Below are 27,726 nucleotides of genomic sequence, written 5' to 3' on the forward strand. Positions count from 1 at the left end.
TCAGTTCGTTTGACCCAGTCATGTTCTTTCAATCTTTATGAAAATTGCCTCGTTTATAAAAATTTTTAGGACGCTTCTAATGATGCCAAACGCAAAGTGTAATGTACTCAGCTTCATGTGGAGAATTGTCAAAAATAAGTTTCTTCCTTAGGCAGATAACTATTTTCAGTTCGTTTGACCCAGTCGTGTTCTTTCAATCTTTATGAAAATTGCCTCGTTTATAAACATTTTTAGGATGCTTCTAATGATGCCAAACACAAAGTGTAATGTACTCAGCTTCATGTGGAAAATTGTCAAAAATGAGTTTCTTCCTTAGGCAGATAACTATTTCATTTCGTTTGACCCAGTCATGTTCTTTCAATCTTTATGAAAATTGCCTCGTTTATAAACATTTTTAGGACGCTTCTAATGATGCCAAACACAAAGTGTAATGTACTCAGCTTCATGTGGAGAATTGTCAAAAATGAGTTTCTTCCTTAGGCAGATAACTATTTTCAGTTCGTTTGACCCAGTCGTATTCTTTCAATCTTTATGAAAATTGCCTCGTTTATAAACATTTTTAGGATGCTTCTAATGATGCCAAACACAAAGTGTAATGTACTCAGCTTCATGTGGAAAATTGTCAAAAATGAGTTTCTTCCTTAGGCAGATAACTATTTTCAGTTCGTTTGACCCAGTCATGTTCTTTCAATCTTTATGAAAATTGCCTCGTTTATAAACATTTTTAGGACGCTTCTAATGATGCCAAACACAAAGTGTAATGTACTCAGCTTCATGTGGAAAATTGTCAAAAATGAGTTTCTTCCTTAGGCAGATAACTATTTTCAGTTCGTTTGACCCAGTCATGTTCTTTCAATCTTTATGAAAATTGCCTCGTTTATAAACATTTTTAGGACGCTTCTAATGATGCCAAACACAAAGTGTAATGTACTCAGCTTCATGTGCAAAATTGTCAAAAATGAGTTTCTTCCTTAGGCAGATAACTATTTTCAGTTCGTTTGACCCAGTCATGTTCTTTCAATCTTTATGAAAATTGCCTCGTTTATAACCATTTTTAGGACGCTTCTAATGATGCCAAACACAAAGTGTAATGTACTCAGCTTCATGTGGAAAATTGTCAAAAATGAGTTTCTTCCTTAGGCAGATAACTATTTTCAGTTCGTTTGACCCAGTCATGTTCTTTCAATCTTTATGAAAATTGCCTCGTTTATAAACATTTTTAGGACGCTTCTAATGATGCCAAACACAAAGTGTAATGTACTCAGCTTCATGTGCAAAATTGTCAAAAATGAGTTTCTTCCTTAGGCAGATAACTATTTTCAGTTCGTTTGACCCAGTCATGTTCTTTCAATCTTTATGAAAATTGCCTCGTTTATAACCATTTTTAGGACGCTTCTAATGATGCCAAACACAAAGTGTAATGTACTCAGCTTCATGTGGAAAATTGTCAAAAATTAGTTTCTTCCTTAGGCAGATAACTATTTTCAGTTCGTTTGACCCAGTCATGTTCTTTCAATCTTTATGAAAATTGCCTCGTTTATAAAAATTTTTAGGACGCTTCTAATGATGCCAAACACAAAGTGTAATGTACTCAGCTTCATGTGGAGAATTGTCAAAAATAAGTTTCTTCCTTAGGCAGATAACTATTTTCAGTTCGTTTGACCCAGTCGTGTTCTTTCAATCTTTATGAAAATTGCCTGGTTTATAAACATTTTTAGGATGCTTCTAATGATGCCAAACACAAAGTGTAATGTACTCAGCTTCATGTGGAAAATTGTCAAAAATGAGTTTCTTCCTTAGGCAGATAACTATTTTCAGTTCGTTTGACCCAGTCATGTTCTTTCAATCTTTATGAAAATTGCCTCGTTTATAAACATTTTTAGGACGCTTCTAATGATGCCAAACACAAAGTGTAATGTACTCAGCTTCATGTGGAAAATTGTCAAAAATGAGTTTCTTCCTTAGGCAGATAACAATTTTCAGTTCGTTTGACCCAGTCATGTTCTTTCAATCTTTATGAAAATTGCCTCGTTTATAACCATTTTTAGGACGCTTCTAATGATGCCAAACACAAAGTGTAATGTACTCAGCTTCATGTGGAAAATTGTCAAAAATGAGTTTCTTCCTTAGGCAGATAACTATTTTCAGTTCGTTTGACCCAGTCGTGTTCTTTCAATCTTAATGAAAATTACCTGGTTTATAACCACTTTTATGACGCTTCTAATGATGCCAAACACAAAGTGTAATGTACTCAGCTTCATGTGAAAATTTATTAATTTCTGTTAGGCAGCTATGTTGTGAAGTTAGCTGCCTGTGTATTTTTGCAATTTTTGTATTTTGCAAATCATTTTGTGATGATATTTGACTAAAAATATACTTTAAGAGTACTTGAGACCTTGAAATCGCATATTTTATTGTTTTAACGCATTTAAAATTTTCGACTTTTTCATTTGGTCGGGTTACCATAGGCAGATAACTTTAGGCTGCTAACTTCACACCCGTCACTCTGCGGTTGCATCGTCCATCCGCGGAAGGCATTTCTGTAAGGTTCGAAATCCTTGCCGACGGATGTTATGTTATGTATCTTTATAGATTCTTCAGAAGCACTGGCGATAGAATACATAAGGAGATTCTTCTGTATGTTCCATATTGGTCTAAAATGTGTTATTGGCTCTTTGACATTGTCGATCGACACCAAATTTGAGCGACATGTTATTACTTGGATTATAGCCTTTCATATCGAGAAACGCGCTCTTAGAAGGGCGTGACAGCAACCCAAAGGCGGCGCTCTACATCAAAAATATCAAAATATTGAGTTATAGTGCGAAGAATATTAATAATTAATTAATATCTCTAGGTACAACTACTGATACCTTAGTTTAAACACATCTCGGACACTGGCGATCAAATATATGAAAGAGGCGCGTTCCTAGCACACATTCTAAGCTCGTGTAGGTGAACGCGTACCATGCTTGTATGAGTGAGATATGACAGGTTGACTGTTCGCGTTTTTGACAGACGGTAACTGTGAAGTAACCGAGAGGGGGTGGGCGGCGCTTTCAGCGGGGAGCGGGAGTGGCCATACTGTACGATAGTACTCTTTATTATACTGTGGTTTAAATTAACCTGGTCTGTGAAATTAACTAAGTAACTAAAAAAACTAAAAGTATGAAAACGGATTTTATTTCATGAGTACGAGTAACTATCGCGGTAACCGAAGACAATTTTGAAAAACTAAACTTATTTTTTATTAAGTAGAAATGAATCAATTCCTAGCCATTAAGTTTGTCAATAGTAAGCAAGTAAGTAAGTAAATAAATATTCTTTACTAGCTTTTACCCGCGGCTTCGCCCGCGTAATAAAAGTATTCATTAAGATTTTCATTTGGATCCTTAGGTTTCTCTGTAGGTATATTTATCTGCGATTATTTCGATTGCACATAATACTTTTGCTTGCAATGATTGTAGAAATATTACACATCGACCACAGCGTAGGTAATTCTATATACGCTGAGGAAATCTTTATAAACATCCCACATAGCCCGTATTTCGACACTATGATCGGTGGGTAAAAAGTACTTTTTTCTATTATCCCTTAAAAATTTTTACATTTTGCTTATACTTATCGCAAACGTAATCTTCAAGTAAGCAAACAACGATCGTCTTAGAGCACATTGATTGTAAGAGACCGCCGACCGATTATCCGTATCCCTCTAACGATACCCATATTATCCGTATCCGTATCCGTATCGCTATCGCTATCGCTATCGCTATCGCTATCGCTATCGCTATCCCTATCCCAATCCCTATCCCTATCCCTATCCCTATCCGTTATCAAGATGTTCAATGATTTCTTATCAAGTGCTAAAATATAAAGTTTCATGGTTTTATCTTTTAAAATTAAGAAATCCCATACAAACTTTCAACCTCTTTTTCAACCCCTTCATCCCTTTTTTTCGAAATAAAAAGTAGCCTATGTTCTGTCTCAGGGTCTAAAGATTGTCTGTTCCAAATTTCATCAAAATCGGTTGCGTGGTTTAAGCGGGAAAGCGTAACAGACAGACAGACAGACAGACAGACAGACAGACAGACAGACAGACAGAGTTACTTTCGCATTTATAATATTAGTATGGATTATATAGAGGTAGATACGGACCCATTCGAATTTGTACATCAAATACACTGACACCATATGGCAATAAAATCTTACATAAAAAAAACATTGTGCGAATACGGCACTGTGCAGTTAAAATAGTGTGAGTATAAATAGGTAATAAGATAAGAGCGCCGGAGCGGTGCCAATTAGGTAGAGCCGCTGTGACATAATCTAGGCTAGGCATGACCCATATCAGTACAGCTTGTTACTATTTTGATCTAGTTTATGTCATATTTTTAAGACGCTACGGGAGCGAAAATGCTAAAATGGAAAGGAGCCCCCCTTTCTATTTGGAAATTTTAGTTAAATATACGAAACCGTGGTTTTTCCACGTATGAAACGATGTGAAACGGGCGGGAAATTCTATACTGTACATTTTATTTGTGTGTAGGTAGTAGGTACCTATTTCTAATAACTAGATTCATCGAAAAAAAATTGTCCATTTAGAACAATTCAGTTTAAAAGATATTGCGAAAAAATCTTTAAAAACGAGGTTCCGCTCTCGACTGTTTCCTCCTTTAAAACTTAATCAATCGTAACGAAATTTGAGAATCTGAATAACAATAAAGTAATCTGTTTTTGGAATTTTTTATGGGCTCTAGCGACTTTAAAAATAACAATATCAAAAAATCAAAACGGCCCGACACAGATAAAAAATAATCGGTGTTGAAAAAATCATTGCTCTACCTTCAAAAACCAGGGAGGAAATAGTCGAGAGCGTTTGTATGGAGAATTGACCCCTCCTGTATCGTCTTATTAGCTTTTTCGTGATTTCGGTTTTGGTTTCATTAAATTAGGTTTGTAAGTATTAAATCGTCACTACTTTTAAAAAAACTTGTATCTTCGTCTGTCAATGAAAAGAAAATTGTAGTAAGTATGTATGGAATGCATATTAGACTTACTGCTTTTTAACTTTGAGGAACAGCGTGAGATACGAGATTTTTTAAAAGTAGTGACGGAATTAGGATGGAAATGTGTCATCTCGCGCTACATTTGTCTATAATTAATTAATTATGTGTTTTTGTGAGTGTGCCTAGTATAATAATGTTATCTTACCTGTCGCCTGTGAATCGCGCCGTCTGATCGACGACCTCGAACTTGGAGTCCTTGTAGCCCCAGCCCCACCATTTCAGCAGCTCCTGTCTGGAACATGCGATGTCAGTATCAACGCAAAACAAATGACAGTTGCTAAATCGTGGTCTTGCAGCCTTAGAGCTTGTAGCATAGGCACATTTTCCCAACATTAAATTAGATTGGTCAAACGCTTGTGCCAAGTTAGTACCGTTTTGACTTAAAACGAGATACTTATTTAGCAATGTGACAGGCAGACGGACCGAGTCGCACCTTTACCTCGGTTATACTTTTGTACCTTTTTGGTAGTCATCGGCATAAATATGTGATGATATATGTACCTTGTCACTTTAACGTCGTGTTTGGAATGTCATACGAAATTGTCAAACGATTAAGAGCGACAAGGTACAGAAATCATCACTTATTTATGCCAGTGACTGTACGAAACCCTAAAAATGAGATTGAAATTTAATATTTAATATGCCTATTCTGTTAAAAACACCAGGAAAAATATACCCCGTATCATTTTCATCGAGGTTCTCCAACAATATTTTTTTCCCCTCACTAGCTCGGAAACACGTGTTTTGTCCTTCAATACCAGCGGGTAAAAACGCATTTTATCCACTAGTGGGTAAAGTAATTTGACCTTGAATAAAGTCAAATTAACTGCTTTAAAATTGATAAAAGTAGGTGAATCTAGTAATAAAGATGATTTACCACCTGTGGAACTACAGGAAGCAGTGATAAACGCATTTTTAGGGTTCCGTAGCCAAAATGGCAAAAACGGAACCCTTATAGTTTCGTCATGTCCGTCTGTCCGTCTGTCCGTCTGTCCGTCTGTCCGTCTGTCACAGCCGATTTACTCGGAAACTATAAGTACTACAGTGATGAAATTTGATGGGAATATGTGTTGTATGAACCGCTACAAAATTATGACACTAAATAGTAAAAAAAAGAATTGGGGGTGGGGCCCCCCATACATGTAACTGAGGGATGAAAATTTTTTTTTCGATGTACATACCCGTGTGGGGTATCAATGGAAAGGTCTTTTAAAATGATATAAAGTTTTCTAAAAAACATTTTTCTTAAAGTGAACGGTTTTTGAGATATCAGCTCTCAAAGTCGTAAAAAGTATGTCCCCCCCCTCTATTTTTATAACTACGGGGTATAAAATTCTAAAAAAAATAGAGGTGATGCATGCTAATTAACTCTTTCAACGATTTTTGGTTTGATCAAAGTATCTCTTATAGTTTTTGAGATAGGTTGATTTAACTGTAATTTTGGTTAAGTTATTGGTTTATTATATTTGCTGCTACGGAACCCTTTGTGCGCGAGCCCGACTCGCACTTGGCCGGTTTTTTGCGTTGTAGTTTCCTCGCTATAATGAGGGGAAAATTTTTGTGTTACACTCGGCTGCAATAGTACATTACATCAGAGGCCGGGAAAATGAGGATTTCCGGCCAAGTGGGTATATACGGCCGAGCGAGCGTGCGAGCGAGGCCGGATAGGGATACGAGGCCGGGAATCCGTTTTCACGCCGAGGCATGTATAGTGCTTTTCTCAAACATACAATGAAATAAAAAAAAAAATGCTCTAAAGGACAATATTTTATAAAAAAAAGTTACTTTGCAGGCCTAGGCCTAAAAAATAATATGAAATTCCTTTACAGTCCTCTCGAGTTGTTGCGCCCAAAAAGCGATACTTCCCAGCCCATTTTAAGGAACTTAAAGACAATATTTCATTGCATGTTTGAGAAAATGTATTTTACTTCTCGTGTGTTAAAAAACTCGCAAGTTCAGGATTCTATTCTCGAACCACTCGCTTCGCTCGTGGTTCAACTATAGAATCCTTTCACTTGCTCGTTTTTCAATTCCACACTCGGCGTTAAAATACAACTTTGCCCCCTTGTATAACAAATAACTATTATTTTCGATAGTAGATTTTTTCAACGGGTTCTGGGGACTGAATACACATTAAATATATTTGATTTGAGGGTCATATTTCAGAGTTTTTATGACTTTTCTTGACACATACAGCCCTATTTTAAGTAATCAGGTCTTCAAGAGGAGGATCAATTTCCGTCCTGTCCACTTTTTACAAAATTTGTGCATTCCATTTGTTGCCAAACGTTTATAGTAGTCAACTAGCATAAGATCTTATGGTTTCCTCAGGTCGGTTCGTCTGTCTGTTTGTCCTTTCCGTACCCAATTTTGGTCAGTGGACCGTGATCGTTTAAGGAACCTTAGTGCTTGCACCAATAAAAATACTCCATAAACACTCAGCTGTGTACCGTGTATAGGTATTTATCTCAATTCTTTCATATGTCCTGCTGACGTGACTAAGGTGGGTGTAACACTCGTTTCGCTGAAGAATGTTTGGAAGGATTATGACATAGGTACTCTGATATGTCATTTGTGTCGATTGTGACTTGATATATTGACTATATTGTAATTGTGTGGTTTTTTATCATTGAACAATTGAAACATTCATTAGTCAGGGTACATTTAATGCGAATTTGACGTTTTAACGATGTAGGTTAACATACATAGAGTGGATTTATAATATTCTACAAATTGAGACAAGTAACTACATGGGTACCTAACTATTATGTAGGTAATTTATGGAGGTAAAGATTGAAAATTTAACGCTCATTTTTTAAAAGACTGTCAAAAATGAAACGGAGAAATTTATGGTAGGTAGCGAAAAATTGGGCAACTAGGTGTATAGGTAAGGTACACGTAAGGTAACTGAAGAACGGTTGATTACTTCCCTGCCCTGAAATTCTTGTAAAATTTGAAAGTTATACAATTCACATAAACTATCTGAACCAGAAAATATATAACTCTTTTCTAAAAAAACCTTTCTCAAGAGAAAAATGTTTAACCGTTTTTCACGAGTGTAAGCACACCGGTACAGTCAGCGTCAACCTAATATTACACGGACGTAACGTTCAACACTAAAAAAACTGTGATTCTATCATCCACATTGACAGCTCTGTCAAAGACCTCATCCCCTAATCTGCCGTCAGTTGGATCGAGGCGCCCGTGGCGAAAACATCTGAAGAAAAATAAGAAAATATGCTTACAGGCGTTATCAAACTGTAAAAATGACACCAATCGAAAGTAAAAACAGTACCGAGTAACTTTTCATGCGGAAGAAAATCTCTTTATTTACATGAACATATTTACATAATTATATAAGAAACTAAGACTAAACTTAAAAGCTAGCTAATATCTAAAATAGGCCCTTGACTTGAGGCATTGTACCAAGGATACTGGCGACATTTCCTCGCTGTATCGCAATGCTGATACGTTGTGCGAGGAAGTCGCCAGCTCTTCGGTCACCAGTTACCTCAACCAGACGCTTCGCGATTTCTGTGAACAACTTGTTCGCGCTGGGGCTCCATGGACCTATATAGAGTTTCATGCGTAAATCGAGACATTATCACGATATTATATGTAAAATCACAATATTAATTAATGTTCATTTCATAATCATAAACCAGCAAAGCCCAAATCAAGAGTGTGAAGAGTGTGACCAGTATTTTTTTTAATAGTGTTTGCACACGGTGCATTGAGTCATTAACTCATTATTATTTGTTAAAAACAAGATATTTCTAAGTTTCAAGTAAAATAATTAATTTTTGATAAATTAAATGAAGAATTGATTTTCTTTTGACCTGAATTATAATTATTTTGATTTTAAATCGTATTTGCACATCGCAAACCGTCAGCCATTTCTGGCATGAAGGTTCCGCCACCAAGCCATAAAATGAAATTATCACAGCCGGTCTTCAGTGAAGCTCTCTCTGTTTCTATTACTCTATGGCGTTAACAGTAAATACAAAAAAAATATTTAGAAAAGTTATACAGGATAACAGATACTTTTGGTGCGTTGTTTCATCCGCAACTATTGATGCTGACTGTACTACGAGATCCAGAAGCGAGACTAACATTTTTCAGTAGGTAGGTAACTGGGAAAGAACCAAGACTACCCGCTACTTTCGGTACCTACCGGGAATACCCGGGAACATTAACGGGATTCTAAATCTAATTTAAGGCAGTTTTATACCTACGTATTTCGAAGTTTTAAGAGCCTAAATAATGTATAAGAAATCAATTTTACTGAAAACGTGTCGCAAAGTTTATCTAAATTATATATTAAACACTTCGGAAGTGTTTATGTAGGTTACAAATGTTACAATATCGGTCAGTAACACGCCTGTCTTGTGATAATGATAAAATAGAGATAAGATAATAAAAACACCTTATTTATACTAAAAACTTATTACTCATGATCTTGTAGTAGAATATATTATGAATCATTGTAAATTGAAAATCCATACTAATATTATAAATGGGAAAGTGTGTGTGTCTGTTTGTCCGTCTTTCACGGCAAAACGGAGCGACAAATTGACGTGATATTTTAAGTGAAGGTATTTGAAGTGATGGAGAGTGACATAGGCTACTTTTTGTCTCTTTCTAACGCGAGCGAAGCCGCAGGCAAGAGCTAGTAAGTACATAAAGTACAAAAATATTTGCGAGATATTGGACCGAGTTAAACCTAGCCTACACAAAGATTTGCACATTGGGGTAATTTCGAAGCACAGAAATGCTCGGGTAATTTAGAAAGGAGAATCTTGATATGATGGAAACAATGGTAATTTTTAAATGACTTTCGAAATTACCCCAGTGCACTTAGGTTAATTTTTTTCATTTAATTCTTATTAGTTCATACATGTACATATAAATATTTAGGAATAAATAATGAATAATTAGATGTAGATGTTACAAATTGGTACAATGATAATAAATATTGCAAAAAACACGTTAAACTTTCGTGATTTTCAAATAAATTTACTGGCCCGAAACATGTCGCAGCAATAGCAATAGCAATAATATAATAACGTGAGTACAACCGTAAGTAGATTCATTCATTTTTCCGAAAAACATTAAAAATACCTATTAACAAACTTTTCACATCTGTCTTTTTCACTTTTCGGCATAGCTACATATTTAAATAATTATAAATAATTGTATGGGTACTTGATACTATTAAAACATTTATTATCACACGAATACTTTTTTAAGTAGGTTACTTGACCTAATATTTTGTATGGAATAGACCGGGCCCCGGATGGGCTTGTCCGAAACCGCGCCAAACCGAAAACATCGAGCTACAGCCGTGCACTCGCGTTTACTCCAGTTAACTATGGAGAATATATTTAGGACGCATGGTTAATTATATCCAGAAATGTAGAACAGATATGCCGGTTCGTGAAACATATGTGTTTTAGTTTACACGGAAATGTTGTCTCAAGTACTTAAAGTACATGACGAACTACATAATTTAGGGACTTGTTCTAGTTATTACTTACGGTTTGTGTATTTACAGGACTGATAAGACTGTATTTTCTTAAATAACTTACCTTCGTCTAGGAATAACACTTTTCACTTTTATAATTGCATCATTACCACTGTTTTTATTTACATCCCTTTTCTTTTTAACACTAGACATTTTATTTTTATCACTGTCGTCTGTCCTGTTATTGCTGTTTTCATTTGCTTTAACTATCGAGCTGCTTGCAGATGCTGCTGACATTTTTAGTTCCGACGATTATAGATTTGTGTCGGCTACCATTTGGTACGAAATTTATAAATCGCGCAGCCTGCCGCGCATGTGGTGACAAATGCTCGGTCGGTAAAGCAGACGAAGGGGGTGGTACTATTTTAGCGGCATCTAGGTTCCGCTGTGAGTAACGTAGCAGTGTTGGTTTTAACGCCATCTGGCAGGGAGTTGAGGAGACTTTACATTAGAGTAGGTGTTCGAATGCATTAAAGTGTGGACTGTTAAACTAGATGGCGCTATATTTGTTTTTATTGTAAAATATTGTATTTTAGTATTTTTAGTGCATTACAGATGAAATTCACAGAAGATATATTATTATGTTGCTATTACATTACTGTTCATAAAAAAATATTAATTAGGTATGTAGAGTTCTAAGGTCGGTACAGTTTTACTTTATCAAATTTTATTTTATACAGTTAACCTCTGGAGTCCATAGGCAATGGTGACTGCTTGCCATCAGGCGGGCCGTATCCTTGTTTGCTACCGACGTGGCGTAGAAAGAGTTTAGACAGCTCCACGTTGGTTTTATATACAATCTCACGAATGTGTAGTTAGCTTAGACGGACTCTACGTGACTATCTATGTTTGTGATGTATCGATGATTCTAATAAGGTAATAAGCTTACCTATTAAACTTACAATCAATTTGGAATCTTAAAATTTACTGTTTTGGATGATGAATAATGGTACCCACAGATAAATAATACCTAAAGGATCAAGCCCAGTTTTGTTTCCCATTCTTACAAGATCTTGGATTTCTGTTTATAAATTATTGATGTTTTGTGCTTGAGTCTAGTCTATCCCTTATTTTTACGAAATAAAATGACAATAATTCAATAAAATATTTTATTAGCCGTAGAAAAGAATGTTGTACATAAAATTCTTATCAAAGTATAACGACTTATGTTAATGCCTTATTAGTTAATAAATAATTTAAAGCGTAAGCTAATGTTCTTATTTATAATACCTACCTCATACTTCGATGAGTCGTGCAGTCCGTGTCGCCATCTGTCAATCACTTTTGCTGCGACCCCGACGTAAAGAGTTTTTGACTGATCTGGTTACGGGAGATGAATCATGGATTTATTATGAGAACGATACACGTCGTGCTTTTTGGCTGCCTCGAGAAGAAACGCCACCAACTCAACCGAAGCTAAGTCAAAAGAACCGCTTAAAAGTTTTGCTTTGTTGTTTCTGGGACTCGCAAGGCATGCTGTTTCATGAACACAATGAAACTGTAAACGCTAACAAATATTCAACACAGCTCACCGAACTATCTTCTGCTATCAAGAAAAAACGACGAAGACGAGCCACTGTAATTTTACTACATGATAACGCTCGAACTCATGTCGCATCTACCGTTCGCCAACAGCTGCAGAACTTGGGCTGGGAGACGATACGCCACCCACCTTATTCTCCAGACCTCGCACCATCAGACTTTCATTTGTTTAGAGCCCTGAAACGACATTTGCGGGGTAAACAATTCAATGATTTCCATGATGTACAGGTGGAGTTGAACAACTTTTTCGAGGCACAGCCATCAGAGTTCTGGGCGAAAGGCATCCAAACTTTGCCGGATCGTTGGCAGGAAGTTATCTATAGATGCTTATGGTGATTACATCATCGACTAAGCTTTTTGTATTGTAATAATAATAAAAAATATAAAACGTAAACCAAGTGTCTCATTACTTTTGTGCCAACCCAATATAAGTATACACGGGTTAATTATTAATATTTCGAGTCTTTTACTTACATAGATAATAAATGCAAAATCTAGGAAGAAATGTTTTACCCACCATTTTTCTTACTTCGTTCAAATAGCTGTGTTCATTTTTAAAAGTAGTATAAAGAAAGGAATATTTTACACTTTCGGCAGGAATAAAACCTGCGACCTTTCAAGACCCGTCCAAACACTTCTGCTGAGCCACGTAGGCCTACAAGATTATGCATTAAAAAAATAATAATTTAAAGTGTTCCAAAAAGTTTTTGCCTGATAAAAAATTGAAAAAAAAAACTTTTAATGATTTATTTTTATATTTTTTATATAATAGAGCTAGATGCATGAAAAATTATATAATTGGTGGACCATTTCTTGTCTGGCAGCACTAAACTATGAAAGTCATACAATAAAATTTTGATAACATTGTCCTGTAGGTTGGGGCGTCAGACGGTTGTTTACAACCTACCCTACCTTACCCTATTTTAAATTTGAGCCTTTTGAATAAATACCTTAAAAAAACTATTGTCCTTTATGTCGCGTCGGTATGAAATGGGTGGGGTATGTAAAATGGAGAGACGGCGCGAACTTTTTTGTTGGCCAATTTGAAGTGTTTACAAAGAGGACCAGTCAATTTATTTGTTTTATCGTGTTTTATCAGCGACCAGGGGAAATACTCAGTCCAGGGGAGATACTGTTGCACAGGGGAGGATACTTTGTGACCAGGGAAGAGACAGTTGTATGAAAAATTTAGTTTTATTTTTTAAGAATTAACTTTATTTATTGTTTTTATTATAATTATTGATTATTTATACTCAGACTTTACATTTCATAACATTCTTACAGCAAGAAAAGTGATAATTCCTTAATGAGTTGTCTTATTTTTCACTTCTCCATATTATCCATTAAAACAAAAATAACTTTAATGTACAATCAATAGGCAACAAGTAAACAAAAACCTATCCTATTAATATCAGTATTAAACCTTTTTATTAAACAGCTTCACGAAAATTTCATATGAAGTTGAATGTGAATGTGTCCTCTTTTTTTCTTAATAGTTGCGTTTTTCTGGAAAGAAAACCTTCTATCGTAAAGCTAAAAGTACCTCTTAACTTAGAATGGGTATTAAGCTCTTAGGCCTGTAGTCTAGTGTGGTCTAGTAACGTATATTACATAAGTAGGTAGCTTAGCTTAACATAAATATTTTAAATTCGTGGAGCAGTCTTACCTTACTAACAAAACTAAGCACCTATTCATCTTAAAACTATTATACAATAGTTATTTAATAATTCGCGGCGCCTATTCGACATGCGTCATGCAAAAATTGATATAAAGATTATTAAAATGAGCTTGTCGAATTGAGGCCCTGATTATTTTATTTACAATAGAGTAGCATTGGGTTAGTATAAGTACATAGTACTAGTTTTCTAAAAATAATTATTTTTTCCAGTACGGTGTAAGTACTGGAACAAATTCAATTATTTTGAGAAAATATTTTAATTTAATTGATTTCAAGCGGAAACAATATAATGAATTATAAATAAATTAAAGTATACGCAATATAATAGAAAGAGTTGTGTAAAAACAGTTTCCATAATCTCAACATCTAGAGGAAATGACGTTTGTATGGAGAGGCGACTTTCCCCTTTACTCATACAGGGGCTTAGTGTTGCAGTTGGTTTAATACAACCCCTTCTTATATTATTAGAGTCCATCATAGGAAAGATCTGCAAGGTCATTTAGTTAATGCTCCAGATTAAAGTTATATCAACATACTGGATTATTAAAAGGTAAGCAATAAATGAGCTGGAATTAGTTCTAACGTTTTAACTACCTTTCAGCACAGAATATTGAGATAAAACGGAACGGGAAACGCTCCAAAACAAGTCCTAATTTCAATGCAAAATTAAATTAGACATTGTCAAGCCAACTTCCTGCATTGAAAAAGTAGTGAATTTATTTAAAATGAAATCACACAATTTTCAAATGTAAGACTTTTCCCGGTAAGGTTTTGTTTTGGAGCGATCTTGCCAGAATATATTTCAGGGCCCTGCCGACTGTTTGAGTAGATACTGTTGTGATATTTATGAAGTTATGATAATGACACTGCATTTTATGTAAATGCGGCACTGTTGCTGATTTTAATCGGTTTGAAGACAAAAGCTCTGTACTTCAAGTCTGTCTAATTTTAATCTGCCCATAAAATCATCCATAAATAATCCAATTATCTCTCGTTGATGCAAAATATGGAAGCTAATATTGATCTTAGCATAATTTATCGAGCCCGTTGAGAGCTAAACGGGCGATAAGCCAGTAAATGACAGTTTTCCCGAGCGGCGCGGCGGGTTACAAATCGCTATTTAATTGTGGGCAACTTAGAAAACAGTTAATATGAATTACTAGGCGTGTTTAGAGAAAGGCTGTATTTGTAGGGCACAATTAGTGTAGATAACGTTTTATTACGCCAACGTTAAATTTGTAACGACGGCAATAAATAAAACGCGTAGGTACTTTATTCTGCACGCTGAACGCAAGGGAGCGTTCCAAAACAAATGATGTTTTTTTTTCGACATTTAAAATATATTGATTGTTCTTTATCGTTTGATTGGATTGTATCTTTATAAATAAGTCCTTGATAAACAAATCACTGGTGGATAAAAAGTTAACTTTTAAAACGCATGACACTAGTAAACGTCTACATTGTAGACGCATTCAGTCTCATGCGTTTTCAGCTCGCCTATCAAATAGATGAACTAACGAATTATGGCAGTAGTCTGTGGTACTGCGCTGAATTCTTGTTTTTCTGCAGGACGTAGAACGACTTCGGCTTCCCGTTTCCTGAGAAGTATTTTCTGAAGGATGTTTTCTTTTCTGGGACGTAGTATGCTAAGGAGTCTAGTGAGTTCGGATGGTTGTTCATGCCTTTGGGCCATGTTGGTGTGCTTTCCACGTCGACAACATCGTCGTCGAAACGTGCTTGTGGTCTGTCTTTCGCTAGTTTTTGTAGGACAGGGAGGTTCCAATGGTATACTCTAGCTGGTTTGCCGTTGCCTGTCATCTGTAGGGGTAGGGTTCTGGCGGCGGGTGGGGCGGGGTCGGCGTGTGTGTAGTAGCTGGTGTTCGGGGGCAGTTTGATGACGAACATCCTGGAGTCCCCGGTGGCGTGGCGCCGGCCTTGCTCCGCGACGCGTTTCCGGTGGTGTGCGGCGGGCACCTTGAGCTTCTTGAGGCCGAGCGAGCTGAGCAGCTCGTGCGTGGAGGGCTCCTTCTTGTCGTCCGTGAGGCTGTTGTCGCGCCGGAGCGCCGGGGCGGGCACGCAGCATGTCGCGGCGACTAGGAGCAGGAATGACGATAACCTGGAACAATCGATAGACAATGTTAGAAAGTGTTCTACGTGAAACAGATTTAAGACCATAATCTGTTCATGATTGAATGGACTTTTTGTCAGGGTTGTTCAAGTGTGTGGATTTAAGAAGGTATATCAGCCTCCAAGGACACCAATTAAATAACAAGGTTTGTTTAAAAACCTCTTTATTAAACTTTAGTGCTGCAAGTTGACACTTGAAATCTATAAAAGGCATATAATAGGCACTTAAAATAAACGAAAACACTTTTTTTATTTAATAGCCATGCATTTGCTAGAATTTTTAATTGAGTCGCTAGTAAAACCGTAATTTATTAACTAGGTAAACATACTTTACGTATAAAATGTTTTATTGAATGTTGGCAGATTCCGATTCTTCATCAAAAATAAAAGTTTTTGTTCGTTCATTAGTTTAATTTAAGGCCGTTAAAGCGTTCGTTAAATTTTATTGTATGGGAAGTTCCAAAGACATCTGCTGCGTGACGATGATGTGCCTGTCAAATGTGGTTGATACAACTGGCCCTTAGTCATTTAGCAAATCTTAGTTTTTACCATAAGTAGAGCCGGCAGTTAAAACAATAATGTCAATGGTTTGCATTCCAAAGGCTAGTCATAAACGGATAACAACTTTGTTTAGCAATGGCGTAAAGCTTGAACCAGAGATAGGTAAATATTATAGACATACATTTAGGGTAAAATTGAATTAATCGTAACATGCCGAAAAGTCATAAATCTCGGCTGGCTTTCCTGAACATATATTAGAGTCAGGACCAAACCACTGGATCGAACTGCATGACCCTAAAGTCCTTTCCACGAAACGCCATTTCTACAGTAGAAAGGTGCGGGAAGCCAAATAAATCAAAAAACATCACAATTTCAATAGGGACTAAGGTTTTAGGATCTCATCCACATGGAACCCTAGCTGTCATTAATAAGTGTAAGCGGAAAATAATATCGACAGTCGATGAATCAAATATTGTTAGTGTTGTATGGTCTGAGGTGTTGTGTGTCGACCTGTCGACAGAGTAACATCCCTAGTGCGCAAACAGTTCAAGTTAATAATTAGCACCAAGTGCGGGTAGTTAGAAAAACTCGCACGGCTGTCAGAAAGTGTTGATGTCATTTCAAGTCAGTCTTCTCCGAGACCACGAGGACAACGCCGTCCCTGAAACGTTGGATGTCAGTTTAATATGTAGCGATTTAGTGATACGCGATTAAGTCCGATTTAAAAGTAAGTAATTATTTCTTCGCTGTATCTCAATGCTGATACGTTGTGCGAGGAAGTTGCCAGCTCTTTGATCACCAGCTACCTCAACCAGACGCTTCGCGTGAAAAACTTGTTCGCGCTGGGATCCCATGGACCTAGAGTTTCAACGCCAAGATTAACAGTAGTTATTATTTGCATAGTCTCTAGCTTCAAGCTCCCCAGTGCATTGACTCGAGTTGTTTGCCGAGGCTGGAAGTTGAAGACAAACAAAAGCAATGGTGCCCACAATATCTCTGCAGTGTGGCCGGCAATTAGCGTACACATGACAAGGTATTACTTGAGTGTTATACGGAATTACGTGAATTAAGATGAATAATATACCTATTATTATGAATTTTGAATTCTTGACTGTTTAAAATTCGCACGCCTGTCGTGTGCAATTGAGGTAAAAATGTTTTTATTGCACATTACATGATTCCTTCTTTGTGTTAGTAAGGTAGTAAAGTGTTATACGGAATTACGTGAATTAAGATGAATAATATACCTATTATTATGAATTTTGAATTTTTTATTTGCATGTGGATGTTGTTACATGCAATAGACCATTGTTATAATAGGCTACCTGACCCATTTTTAAAGTCTGTCTTATATGATTAAGGATTGTCCAATTAACCGAAATAAAATATTACGATATTTTTTTTATTTTAAAAAATAAAATAAAAATAAAATCGTTTATTCAGTATAAGAGTAAGTTTACACTTCTCTGAGTTGGAACCTCTTTTTAAGTAACAGTTACTTGTATTAAGATTTAAGAGGCACCGCTCTTCCATGATCTAAAAACAGCAAAACATAATTTTAAAGTATATTACTATTACGTAATCAGGCGAAAACAACACAGTCATGTATTAAAATGACATTAGATTTTCTGTGCATCAGGTCATTCTATTCGAAAACAACATTTTCTGACTATTTAAGTATGAAGGCATAAAGTTCAATATGTCAGTGATTGTTTTGACATGCAGTAAGGTTCGAATTCGATGAAGTCACTACATCGCTGACAGCGTTTTCGGTGGCCAAAATAAATGAAAAATTACACACATTTTTAATCTAAAATACGCAGTCATCATACACTTTTAATACCACAGAAGACAATCATTTATTGTGCCAAATTCGCCGATATGAGTCTAGTAGCCTATTAGTCTAGGTAGGCTTCACAGCGACTTGAACAGGATCAGAAGAGAGTACATATATGTAGAGCAGCGGCTTTTCCATACAAGCCGATTCCCACCGGCTTGCCTAAAATTGATTACAAGTGAAGTACTTAATGTTAAGGTAGGTTTCTTTTTGCTCAGTGTTGCCTAGCAGCAATTTTCACCAGCCGTCACTGGTAAGTAATGTAAGTATATTATAATTTTCTTTGAAGTTAAAATTAAATTCTTATGACATTGCCAAACTTTCTTATTAGAAATGCCGTGCAAAGTTAGCTTGGTCTTATCTTTTGCTTGTCAGATTTCAGCTGTTTACAAAAATATTAAATAGGTAGGTACCTAACTACTTATGTTCCAGTATAATTTTAGAAACTATCTATTATCACGTCAAAATAAATTAAATAGGTATATACTATCAGGATGACCCGACACGACACCTTACCAAACTCGCTCTACCGTAGGCCAAGTTTTCGCCTCGGCTAGTCTGTGGCAACGAGTACCTAAGCCCATTTATAAAAAAAACACACACAAAGTAGAAATCAACATTTCTGACCGCAGTAAGGACTTAGGACCAACACAATACGCAATAGCAAGTATCTACTTACTAGTCATAAGTAGGGTTGCCAAACATCAAAAAATATTTCTATCGGCAAAAAGTACAATCAGAGGTCAGTGAGATGGAATTAGGCTGGAATTGTAGACCTCGCTGTGTAAGTATTATTTAATTGATAAGCTTAGAAAAGAAAATAATTAATATACTCTTAATTAATTTATTGAGCTCTTATTGTAACAGTGAACCTTTGCTGGCGCTTCCATCACTAAAAGCTATGCCATATACATACTTATCTGTTTTTACCTATGGTTGACTGGTAGTAGGCATTAAGTCCGCCATTTGTACTTTTTGTACCGAGCAACAAAGATTGAATAAATAAATAATAAAATGCACTAACAACGGTTATGGAAAATTTACGAGTAATTGATACTGCTTATAGTCACACGACACGATTATAAATTTGAATAATCGAACATGGTAACGTGCAAACAGGACTTTCTACTGGCATAAGTAGTCATTTATTACTTATATAAATAAATAAATATTATGGGACATTCTTACACAGATTGTCTGAGTCCCACCGGTCCCACGGTAATATGTTTTTATGTTTAAGTGTGGGTGGCGAGACTCGCCGAAGTGCGACTACGGAGCACCCGTAGGTACAGTTCATTTACCACATTATCCCTGAATACCCGAAAAGAAAATACCTAGGAGATCCTCTGGACTTACATAGGCTAAGTAAATACGCAGCCAACTGGGTGAAGAACTTGTAAAGCGACAAAAAAATCAAATTGATGCCATACGACACGACTAAAAAAAATATTAATATTATATACATAGAGCATTTAACATGTCAAGTTACATATTACATACAGACGACCCGACCCGAGCACTGCTGAACCAACAAGGGTTTTTCAAAATGTATGTTTGACAATGACAACCCTAACAAACGCGATTATTTTATAGCTTTCCTAGAACATGACAAACGGCAATACTGGAAACTGGAAATACACTTGCTGGCAGGAAAGCTTTACTGCTCACTTTTATTATTTATTACAGGTCAAGACTACAGGGTTTGAACCCCGGCTCGTACCAATGTGCAATGAGTTTTTCGGAACGTACTTAAATAAGTGCGAAGTCTAATTTGATATTTTGTCAGTCGCTTTTCGGTGAAACGTTTTATACGTGGAACGCCACATATACATTTAAAAGATTAGTCTAATGAAGTAAGTATTTACTACTATTGCTAATCTCACACCGACTCGTCGGAAATCTGTAAAAGAAGTTGTCAAGCCATACACAACTAAAGAAAAACTAAAATGAGATATCAAAGCAGTTTGCAAGTATATTAGAGAGTTTCATTCACGAAGACGTGTGCCTTGCCTCGTATTGTCATGTATTTAAAGGTAGGATTTGACAGATCTGTACGCCATCTTGAGTGACATGATAGATCACCCAGTTACCCGAATATGGGTAAACACCGCTATGTAATGTTGTAAGATGAGAACCAGTTTATTAATCAGTCTAAGATGGTTGTAGAAATTCGAGATATCTACTATAAATTGATCTTGTTCTTTTAGAATTTACATAAGAAATTTTACCTGAGTGTAATGAAAATAATTTCTAGACAATGAAGCTGAAAATTTCAATTATTTTCCTTGCAATGTAATCCAAGAAAGAGGGAAAAATTTAGTAATTTCAGAGCTATGAAGCTATCAATTTTGCGTATCATCGTAAGTATCAGTGTGTTTGTTTACATTTTTAGATAATATTAAGTTTCTGTTCGATTGAGGACCCCGATCTTAGAAGTTTAGAACAGGATTAGAACAGAAGTCTAAGTACCAAAAACCCAATAAAGTCGAGCTCCCGACCATTCTTTTCGCTTAGGTACCTCCATATATGAACATGTCGAGTAGTTTTCGTGACGTATTAAATTACCTATATACCATTGAGATCAAGAAAATAGCCTAGCCTAACACTAACAGCTAATAAAATGTAATTTTCGTATCTGTTATTTAACGTAGGATTTAAGTTTATAAAATAAGTACCGCTGACGGATGCAGTCGACTTTAATCCACATTCCGTATAAGAAATAAATGGCGTCGTCTGTAGTTTATGAGATGCCAGTGTTGCCATCAATGGATAATGTTAATCAGTTGTAAAGGAAAATGTAGATGTAAATGGGACTTGATTTGCTTGTTCATGAATATACATTCAGGTTATCTTAGGGCCAGTTGCATCACGCCATGTCACGCAGCAGGTCTGTGGAAACCTTACAAAAAATATGCGAACTGGTACTCAGCCACGACATTGGTCTAAGCACACCGGCAGTTATATAACTTTTGAAGCGATATAACATGGCTGCAGCTGTGACCAATGTCGTGGCTGGGCCGTTAGGGTTTCCTTTCCTCACATCTACCAAGCAAAGCAGTCTGAAATTCGTCAATAGCCGACAGAAAAAAAAACCCTACGACTGCACAATATTAATATTTTAATTGCGAAAGGTGTCTTTCTGCCTGTTTGAATGTATCCTTTCACACTAAACCCTTGAAATAATTTAGTTTATAGATTTGTTACAGACTTACAGAGATAATAATGCCAAATGGTTGTCTTTTGCTGATTTCAAAAACTTAAAAAAAAAAAAAAAACATTTTTTATACAAAAATCATAACTCTCAAAATTAAAATTTTGTAGTCAAAAACCCCGTTTCGCATGACATAGTAGACCGTCCGTTTCCGTTCCGTGAAACATGGCGGATAAAGAACACTAGCACCTGAAACTTACTCAGCTTTCAGCCAACAAAAAACTAAAAAATCCAAATGGTTCATCCGTTCGGGAGCTATATTTTTTTGATTACAACCCCAACAGAGACAGACACACACACAGACAGACAGACAAACATCGCTCCTAAAGGAAAAAAAGTGCAGACCCACACACACACACACACACAGACAGACAAACGTCAAACTTATAAGACTTTCCCGTCGAAAATTGTTTTGCGTCGGGAGTTGATAAAAATACATTTTTTATATATTTCACTTATGTTCGAACTCTTGGCCGGTTTTATACAATACTTAGTTCTTACTTTACGTTCGAATCTAGCACGACGAAAATTCGCGCGAACTTACGATAAACAACAGACAGTCTCTAAAATTGACACCCTCACATCATCTTAGACGGGCCGTTAGATACTGACACAAAATGCCATAGCAACAGTACAGGCAGCCCTTAAATCTGTACCAGCTCAATTTATTCACATTAACGATCGCATAAATAACCATAGACACGTCAGACTGATCCCATTACACCGATATCGAAAGCGATAGCAATTTACTAATATCACTAATATCTACATTTAGATTAATACGCCGAAACCAGGTTAAAAGCGTAAATATGGGCATTATCTTCAATGATCATCACCATCAGACTGTCATTACGATAATCGTATTTTAGCTGCCGCCAGCGTCGATAAAATAATGTTTTTTTTTTTGTCTATAGCAGGGGCCCATTTCTCAAAACTGAAAGTTACAAGTTACTTTTTCTTTTTCCAACTTATCATATTAAGTAGACATTGACTACCACTTGTAAATTGTCACTTGTAGCTTCGAGAAATGGTTCGTAAAAGGTTATGTTACTTATGTTTATTCGTCAAAGACATGTGGGACAGTTTAGTATTCCACGTTACGAGACGAGGGTGGCAAATTATACGGATGCAAATTTGGTGTTGTCGACTGTTAGAGTTGACTTTTAAATGATGTTTTGGTAATGTTGCCCATGAATGTAGCTACATAATTATTTCTTTCTCTATTCTTCCTCTATTTGACATGTGATTGACGCTAGATGTCACTATAAATAACTTGAGATGGCAAGAGGCCTGATGGAGTGTCCTTGGTCCCTTGGAGTATGGGACGAATGTTAGTGTGGGATGCTAGACACATTGGCACCGTCTCACCTCCAACGGACCAAGATAAAAGCGGGCGCAGCGGCAGAAAGTGCCGAAATTTTGAAACGTAATAAATACAAAAGTCTTGGCAAAGAATACCTTTTTGTACCCTTTGGTGTAGAAACTCTAGGTCCATGGGGCCCCAGCGCGAACAAGTTGTTCACAGAAATCGCGAAGCGTCTGGTTGAGGTAACTGGTGACCGAAGAGCTGGCGACTTCCTCGCTCAACGTATCAGCATTGCGATACAGCGAGGAAATGTCGCCAGTATCCTTGGTACAATGCCTCAAGGGCCTATTTTAGACATTAGCTAGCTTTTAAGTTTAGTCTTAGTTTCTTATATAATTATGTAAATATGTTCATGTAAATAAAGAGATATTATAAATAACTTGCATTTACTGATGTATGGAGTTACAACTCTTTTCTTATTCCTCTATGGTAGAGATTATAGGTATAGGGCTGCCAAATCAGCAGTGACATTATGTTATCAAAATTTTGCAAAAAAATAATCGTTCATTTTCGGTCTAAACTTATAACATAACCCTAAATGTATTATTGTGGGTATTAGAGACCATGGATTAACTCTATATCTGCTTTAATGGATGTAATATATTTTACGTTTTCTAGTTTTGATTTGATTCTGTTTTTAGTCCTACAGAAGTATCTTTGAAGAAATTTAACTGTGTAGATAAGTTAATTTCCGTGCATAATTTGCCCACTTATATATTTTGCTAATAATAATTTGCTATATATTCCTAACTGTACACGGCTTCAAAATAAAATAAATTATTCTCAGAACCCGTAGCAACCCTATATCGTTTATGCTTCAATTATCGCGCGCAGGCGCCTCATGATCACAATCACCTAGATCTTATCATTGCTCCGAATAATGTCCACAATACCCGTGTAATGAAGCCATAAACATTCTGCTTGGAATATTGAAATATCGCGTTAACTTTTATTTAATGGATGGAATTAAAAAGAAATTTAAGTTTTTTATGTTAATCTTGACCTGCACGGGTAGCATGGTAGCGCGATAGACGATAAAATATCAGGCCGTCCCTATCGCACTGTTAGTAAGTGCGATAGGGACGGCCAGATGTTTTATCATTTATCACGCGACCATACTTACCTGCCTGGTCAGGGTAGGTAGTCATAATGCAAGATAAGATAAGATGAGAAGTTATCTTATCTAGTCATAATGTAAACCGAATGATGGTCAAGTATTTTATCCACGCAGGCAAGCATGGTCGCGCGACAAATGATAGAACATCACGCCGTCCCTATCGCACCATTTGTAAGTTCGGGACGACCTGATGATTTATCATTTATCGCGCGATCATGCTTGCCTGCCAGGGTTCCGTGTCCCAATGCTGGTATAGTATCGAATCGACCAGTCCATATATGACTGTGCTAAAAGCCTACATATTTTTACTAGCTAAACATAATCCTAAATTCCTAAAGCCATTTCACACTATGCGACAAAAGAATACCCAACTCAATACAGTTAGGCATTTATTTAGACACGTTAGGACTTAACATATCGGCTGTTTGCGGAACCTCAATACTAAGTTGCTTCCACACGTTCCCACGCGTTTGCAACGCCTAGGGCTAACTACCATAGACTCATAGAGTAGCGGTAGTGTAGGCGGGCCCTAACACTGACCGCTTGACCTCGAGGTCACGCCGGTCAACGCACCACGTTGCAACGCAGTGTCGCGCATGCGCTTTGGTAAACTGGCAGTATTTCATTGTTTGCAAGAGGGTAGTTGAATCAAGTTCTTAGCAAACCACTGTAAGTTGAGCTATCCTTTTAAAAAAACTATTCGGAATCGGAGGACGTTTTTATACTAGTTTTCCGCAACGTTCGAATCACCCGTATTCGCTAAGGGTGTAAAATGGTATCCCTGAACGGTTACTGACGCGCTGCCATTTTGGAATTTCAAATTTGGAATGCGTCTTTGTGTAAAGGATTGCGATGTTTGGCATTTAGGCGCGCCTTGCAAGCGTCTAGGATTCTTTAAAGTTTTGCCCCGCAAGCATGTAGGTCGAGAAAATGTGCAATAAATTATAATTAAGGAGAATATGCTGTGGTTTTGTAGCGTGGAATTATGTTAAGCTGAGCACAATAAAAGAAGGGTTTAATGGCATAGTTGCGTTGCATTTCCTGAGGCTATCGAGACAGCGTATCAAGTCGAAAGTTCAGTATGGCCAGTATAATATCGTTCTTTAGTTAGGCATTGATGTTTCCTAGGCTAAGTTATACTGGTCACCTGGTTTATCATCATTTTATATTACAGGCATCAATATAGCTCGAGGTGAACTAATATAATGCTAGAAGTAATCGATCGCGTAATAACTAGTATCGGGGCGCGATTGCGTTTAAACGACTGTGTCGTAGGTACTCAGGTAAATATTTACAATGAGTGTATGTAATGTGTGTGTGGGTAATTACCCACTGCCGACTCCCACGGTATCGATGCATTTTTAATAAAACCGATACTTTGCATTTGTGAAACAAAAGAACATCGTGGATCCCCGTGGGGGAATCCGACTCTATAGTTTCTTTTATTGTATTTTTTTACTGAATTTATAGTTAAGCATATGTAGCTATAAAATTGTAGTAGTATAGTACATTACTACAGAGGCCGGGACAAAGGGGGTTGCCGGCCGAAGACATATAGACGGCCGAGCGAAGCGAGGCCGGATTGGTCTGAGGCGGGCAACCCCATTTCCCGCCGAGGTATGTATAGTGCTTTTCTCAAACATGGTATGAAATAAATAAAGTCTACTGAAAATAGTAACTTTGGATGGCTGTATCTCCTAAACGGTGCGTCGTAGCGCAAAAATAATCGAATTTTCGTTCCCCTTTGATATCCTGTATACGCTTAAAAAAAACAAAAAGTTAAAAAAAAACGAACGCACCCAAAATCAAATATTGTCTAGGCCCGTACCAGTTGCAGTCGGCACGTCTATATATCCCCTTATAGTTTTTTTTTTAATTGGCTAAATACCTGGATGTTATGTCACAATTATCTGTGTTTGGAAATTAAAAAAGAGGACTTTGCCGGCCTTGGCCTGCAAGGTTTGTATGAAATTCCATTATCTATCAATCGTCCTAGCCGCACCTGCAACGTCATACTTCGGTGCCAATAAGGCACATAAAATCAATATTTCATACCATGTTTGAGAAATAGTACATTACATCAGAGGCCGGGAAAATGAGGATTTCCGGCCAAGTGGGTATATACGGCCGAGCGAGCGTGCGAGCGAGGCCGGATAGGGATACAAGGCCGGGAATCCGTTTTCACGCCGAGGCATGTATAGTGCTTTTCTCAAACATACAATGAAATAAAAAAAATGCTCTAAAGGACAATATTTTATAAAAAAAAGTTACTTTGCAGGCCTAGGCCTAAAAAATAATATGAAATCCCTTTACAGTCCTCTCGAGTTGTTGCGCCCAAAAAGCGATACTTCCCAGCCCATTTTAAGGAACGTAAAGACAATATTTCATTGCATGTTTGAGAAAAGTATATTTTTAGAGCTTCATCAGATCATGATTTACGAAGCCGGGTAGTAAGAAAACGGCCGCAATATTTGTTAAATAAAATATGAATGTTTGAAAATAAGGCCCTTATTTATTCGTTATAAATAGAGAAATGAAAAGTGCAAGATTGTCACGTAAACTATAATACCTACAAACCTACATAGGTATATACAATCCGGTCATGAACCGTTACATAATATCTAACATGCGATAAAATTATTCTTAACCATGCTAAAATAAGAAAGAAACTCAAGTCGTAGATAACTTATATTTCTATGAGATGTTTAAACCGGAGTGAGCAACGTCGTTCGTCCTGTAACTAACTGCTTAATATTAAACGGTTTATTAAATAACCGGTCAAGTGCGAGTCGGACTCGCGCACAACCGTTTACGTACTATCTGTAAACTGTAAATAAAGCAGAAAAATCCAATTAAATATTTATTTTATTATCTTTCTAGTATTTTTTTTTAGGGGCAAGCAACATACATCATCTGTAACTATTTTAATTAAATGTATAGAACTACCATCACGGTTCATGAGATACAGCTTCTAGCCTGGTTACAGAGTAATCAGGTCCCGTTTTACCCTTTGGCTACGGATCCCTAAAAACGCAATTTTATCCAACACCTATGGTGTGGCAAATTGCTTCTATATTTTATGATCTCTAGGCACATTTATAATTTCCAAGACGTATTAAACACCTTGGAAAAGCAGTAGTAGTTATTAATTATTAGGATAGGAAGTGTAAATGATTCTTTTCTGACAGATCACTCTGTATAAATTTTATAGGCAGTTAAAATAATTACGAGTAGTGTACCTACAGACTCTAAAAAAAGGAGAGAAGAATATATCACCTACTGTTCTACTACTCCACTACAGGCCCCGTAGCCGAATGGCATTTCTCCGACGCCAAACGAAAACGAAACGTAGTCCGGCTCTGTCGCGCCAATACGCAAGAGTGACAGGGATAGATATCTACTAGCGTTTCGTTTCGTGAGCGTTTCGTGAGCGTTAGTGCCATTCGGCTACGCATCCTGTTCGCTTAGAGTAAGAGCTCAGAGCCGCCAGACCTTCCTAATTTTCTCAAGAATTAAACTACGTTTCATTTCAGCATATTACCTAGTTCGGCCCATCGGGCATTTTTTTGCTATAAGATGTTTTTTTGAAAAATACCACTTCCTTAAATTCTCAGGCTGATTTTTATGTATGTGTTAGAAAAGACTGTAAGGATAATCCTTTCCTGACCATTTCCGCCCGTAACTTTTGCCAGACGCTTGAAATGAAAGTCTCTGTTACTTACCCTAATTTCTCAAGTTATGGCCGACGTAAATGGTC

At 36.7% G+C, this 27,726-nt stretch overlaps 2 protein-coding genes across 2 annotated transcripts in view; both read right to left on the reverse strand.

Annotated features, from left to right (window-relative positions):
- The window catches only part of LOC125233285 (alkyldihydroxyacetonephosphate synthase), a 71,765-nt gene extending 60,880 nt beyond the window's left edge, over positions 1–10,885 (reverse strand). Inside the window, exons 1-2 of the mRNA XM_048139242.1 lie at positions 10,655–10,885; positions 5,212–5,298 (exon numbers count right to left, since the gene is read on the reverse strand). Of these exons, the coding sequence (XP_047995199.1) occupies positions 5,212–5,298; positions 10,655–10,827 (260 nt within the window). The 5' untranslated portion in view covers positions 10,828–10,885. The remainder of the gene's footprint in view (positions 1–5,211; positions 5,299–10,654) is intronic.
- A 2,808-nt stretch (positions 10,886–13,693) lies between these two features.
- LOC125233219 overlaps positions 13,694–27,726 on the reverse strand; it is a 94,678-nt gene continuing 80,645 nt past the window's right edge. The window contains exon 2 of the mRNA XM_048139129.1: positions 13,694–15,926. Within this exon, the coding sequence (XP_047995086.1) occupies positions 15,332–15,926 (595 nt within the window). The 3' untranslated portion in view covers positions 13,694–15,331. The remainder of the gene's footprint in view (positions 15,927–27,726) is intronic.

This window comes from Leguminivora glycinivorella, chromosome 14 (assembly GCF_023078275.1).
Source record: "Leguminivora glycinivorella isolate SPB_JAAS2020 chromosome 14, LegGlyc_1.1, whole genome shotgun sequence".
Taxonomy (NCBI): Eukaryota; Metazoa; Arthropoda; class Insecta; order Lepidoptera; family Tortricidae; genus Leguminivora; species Leguminivora glycinivorella.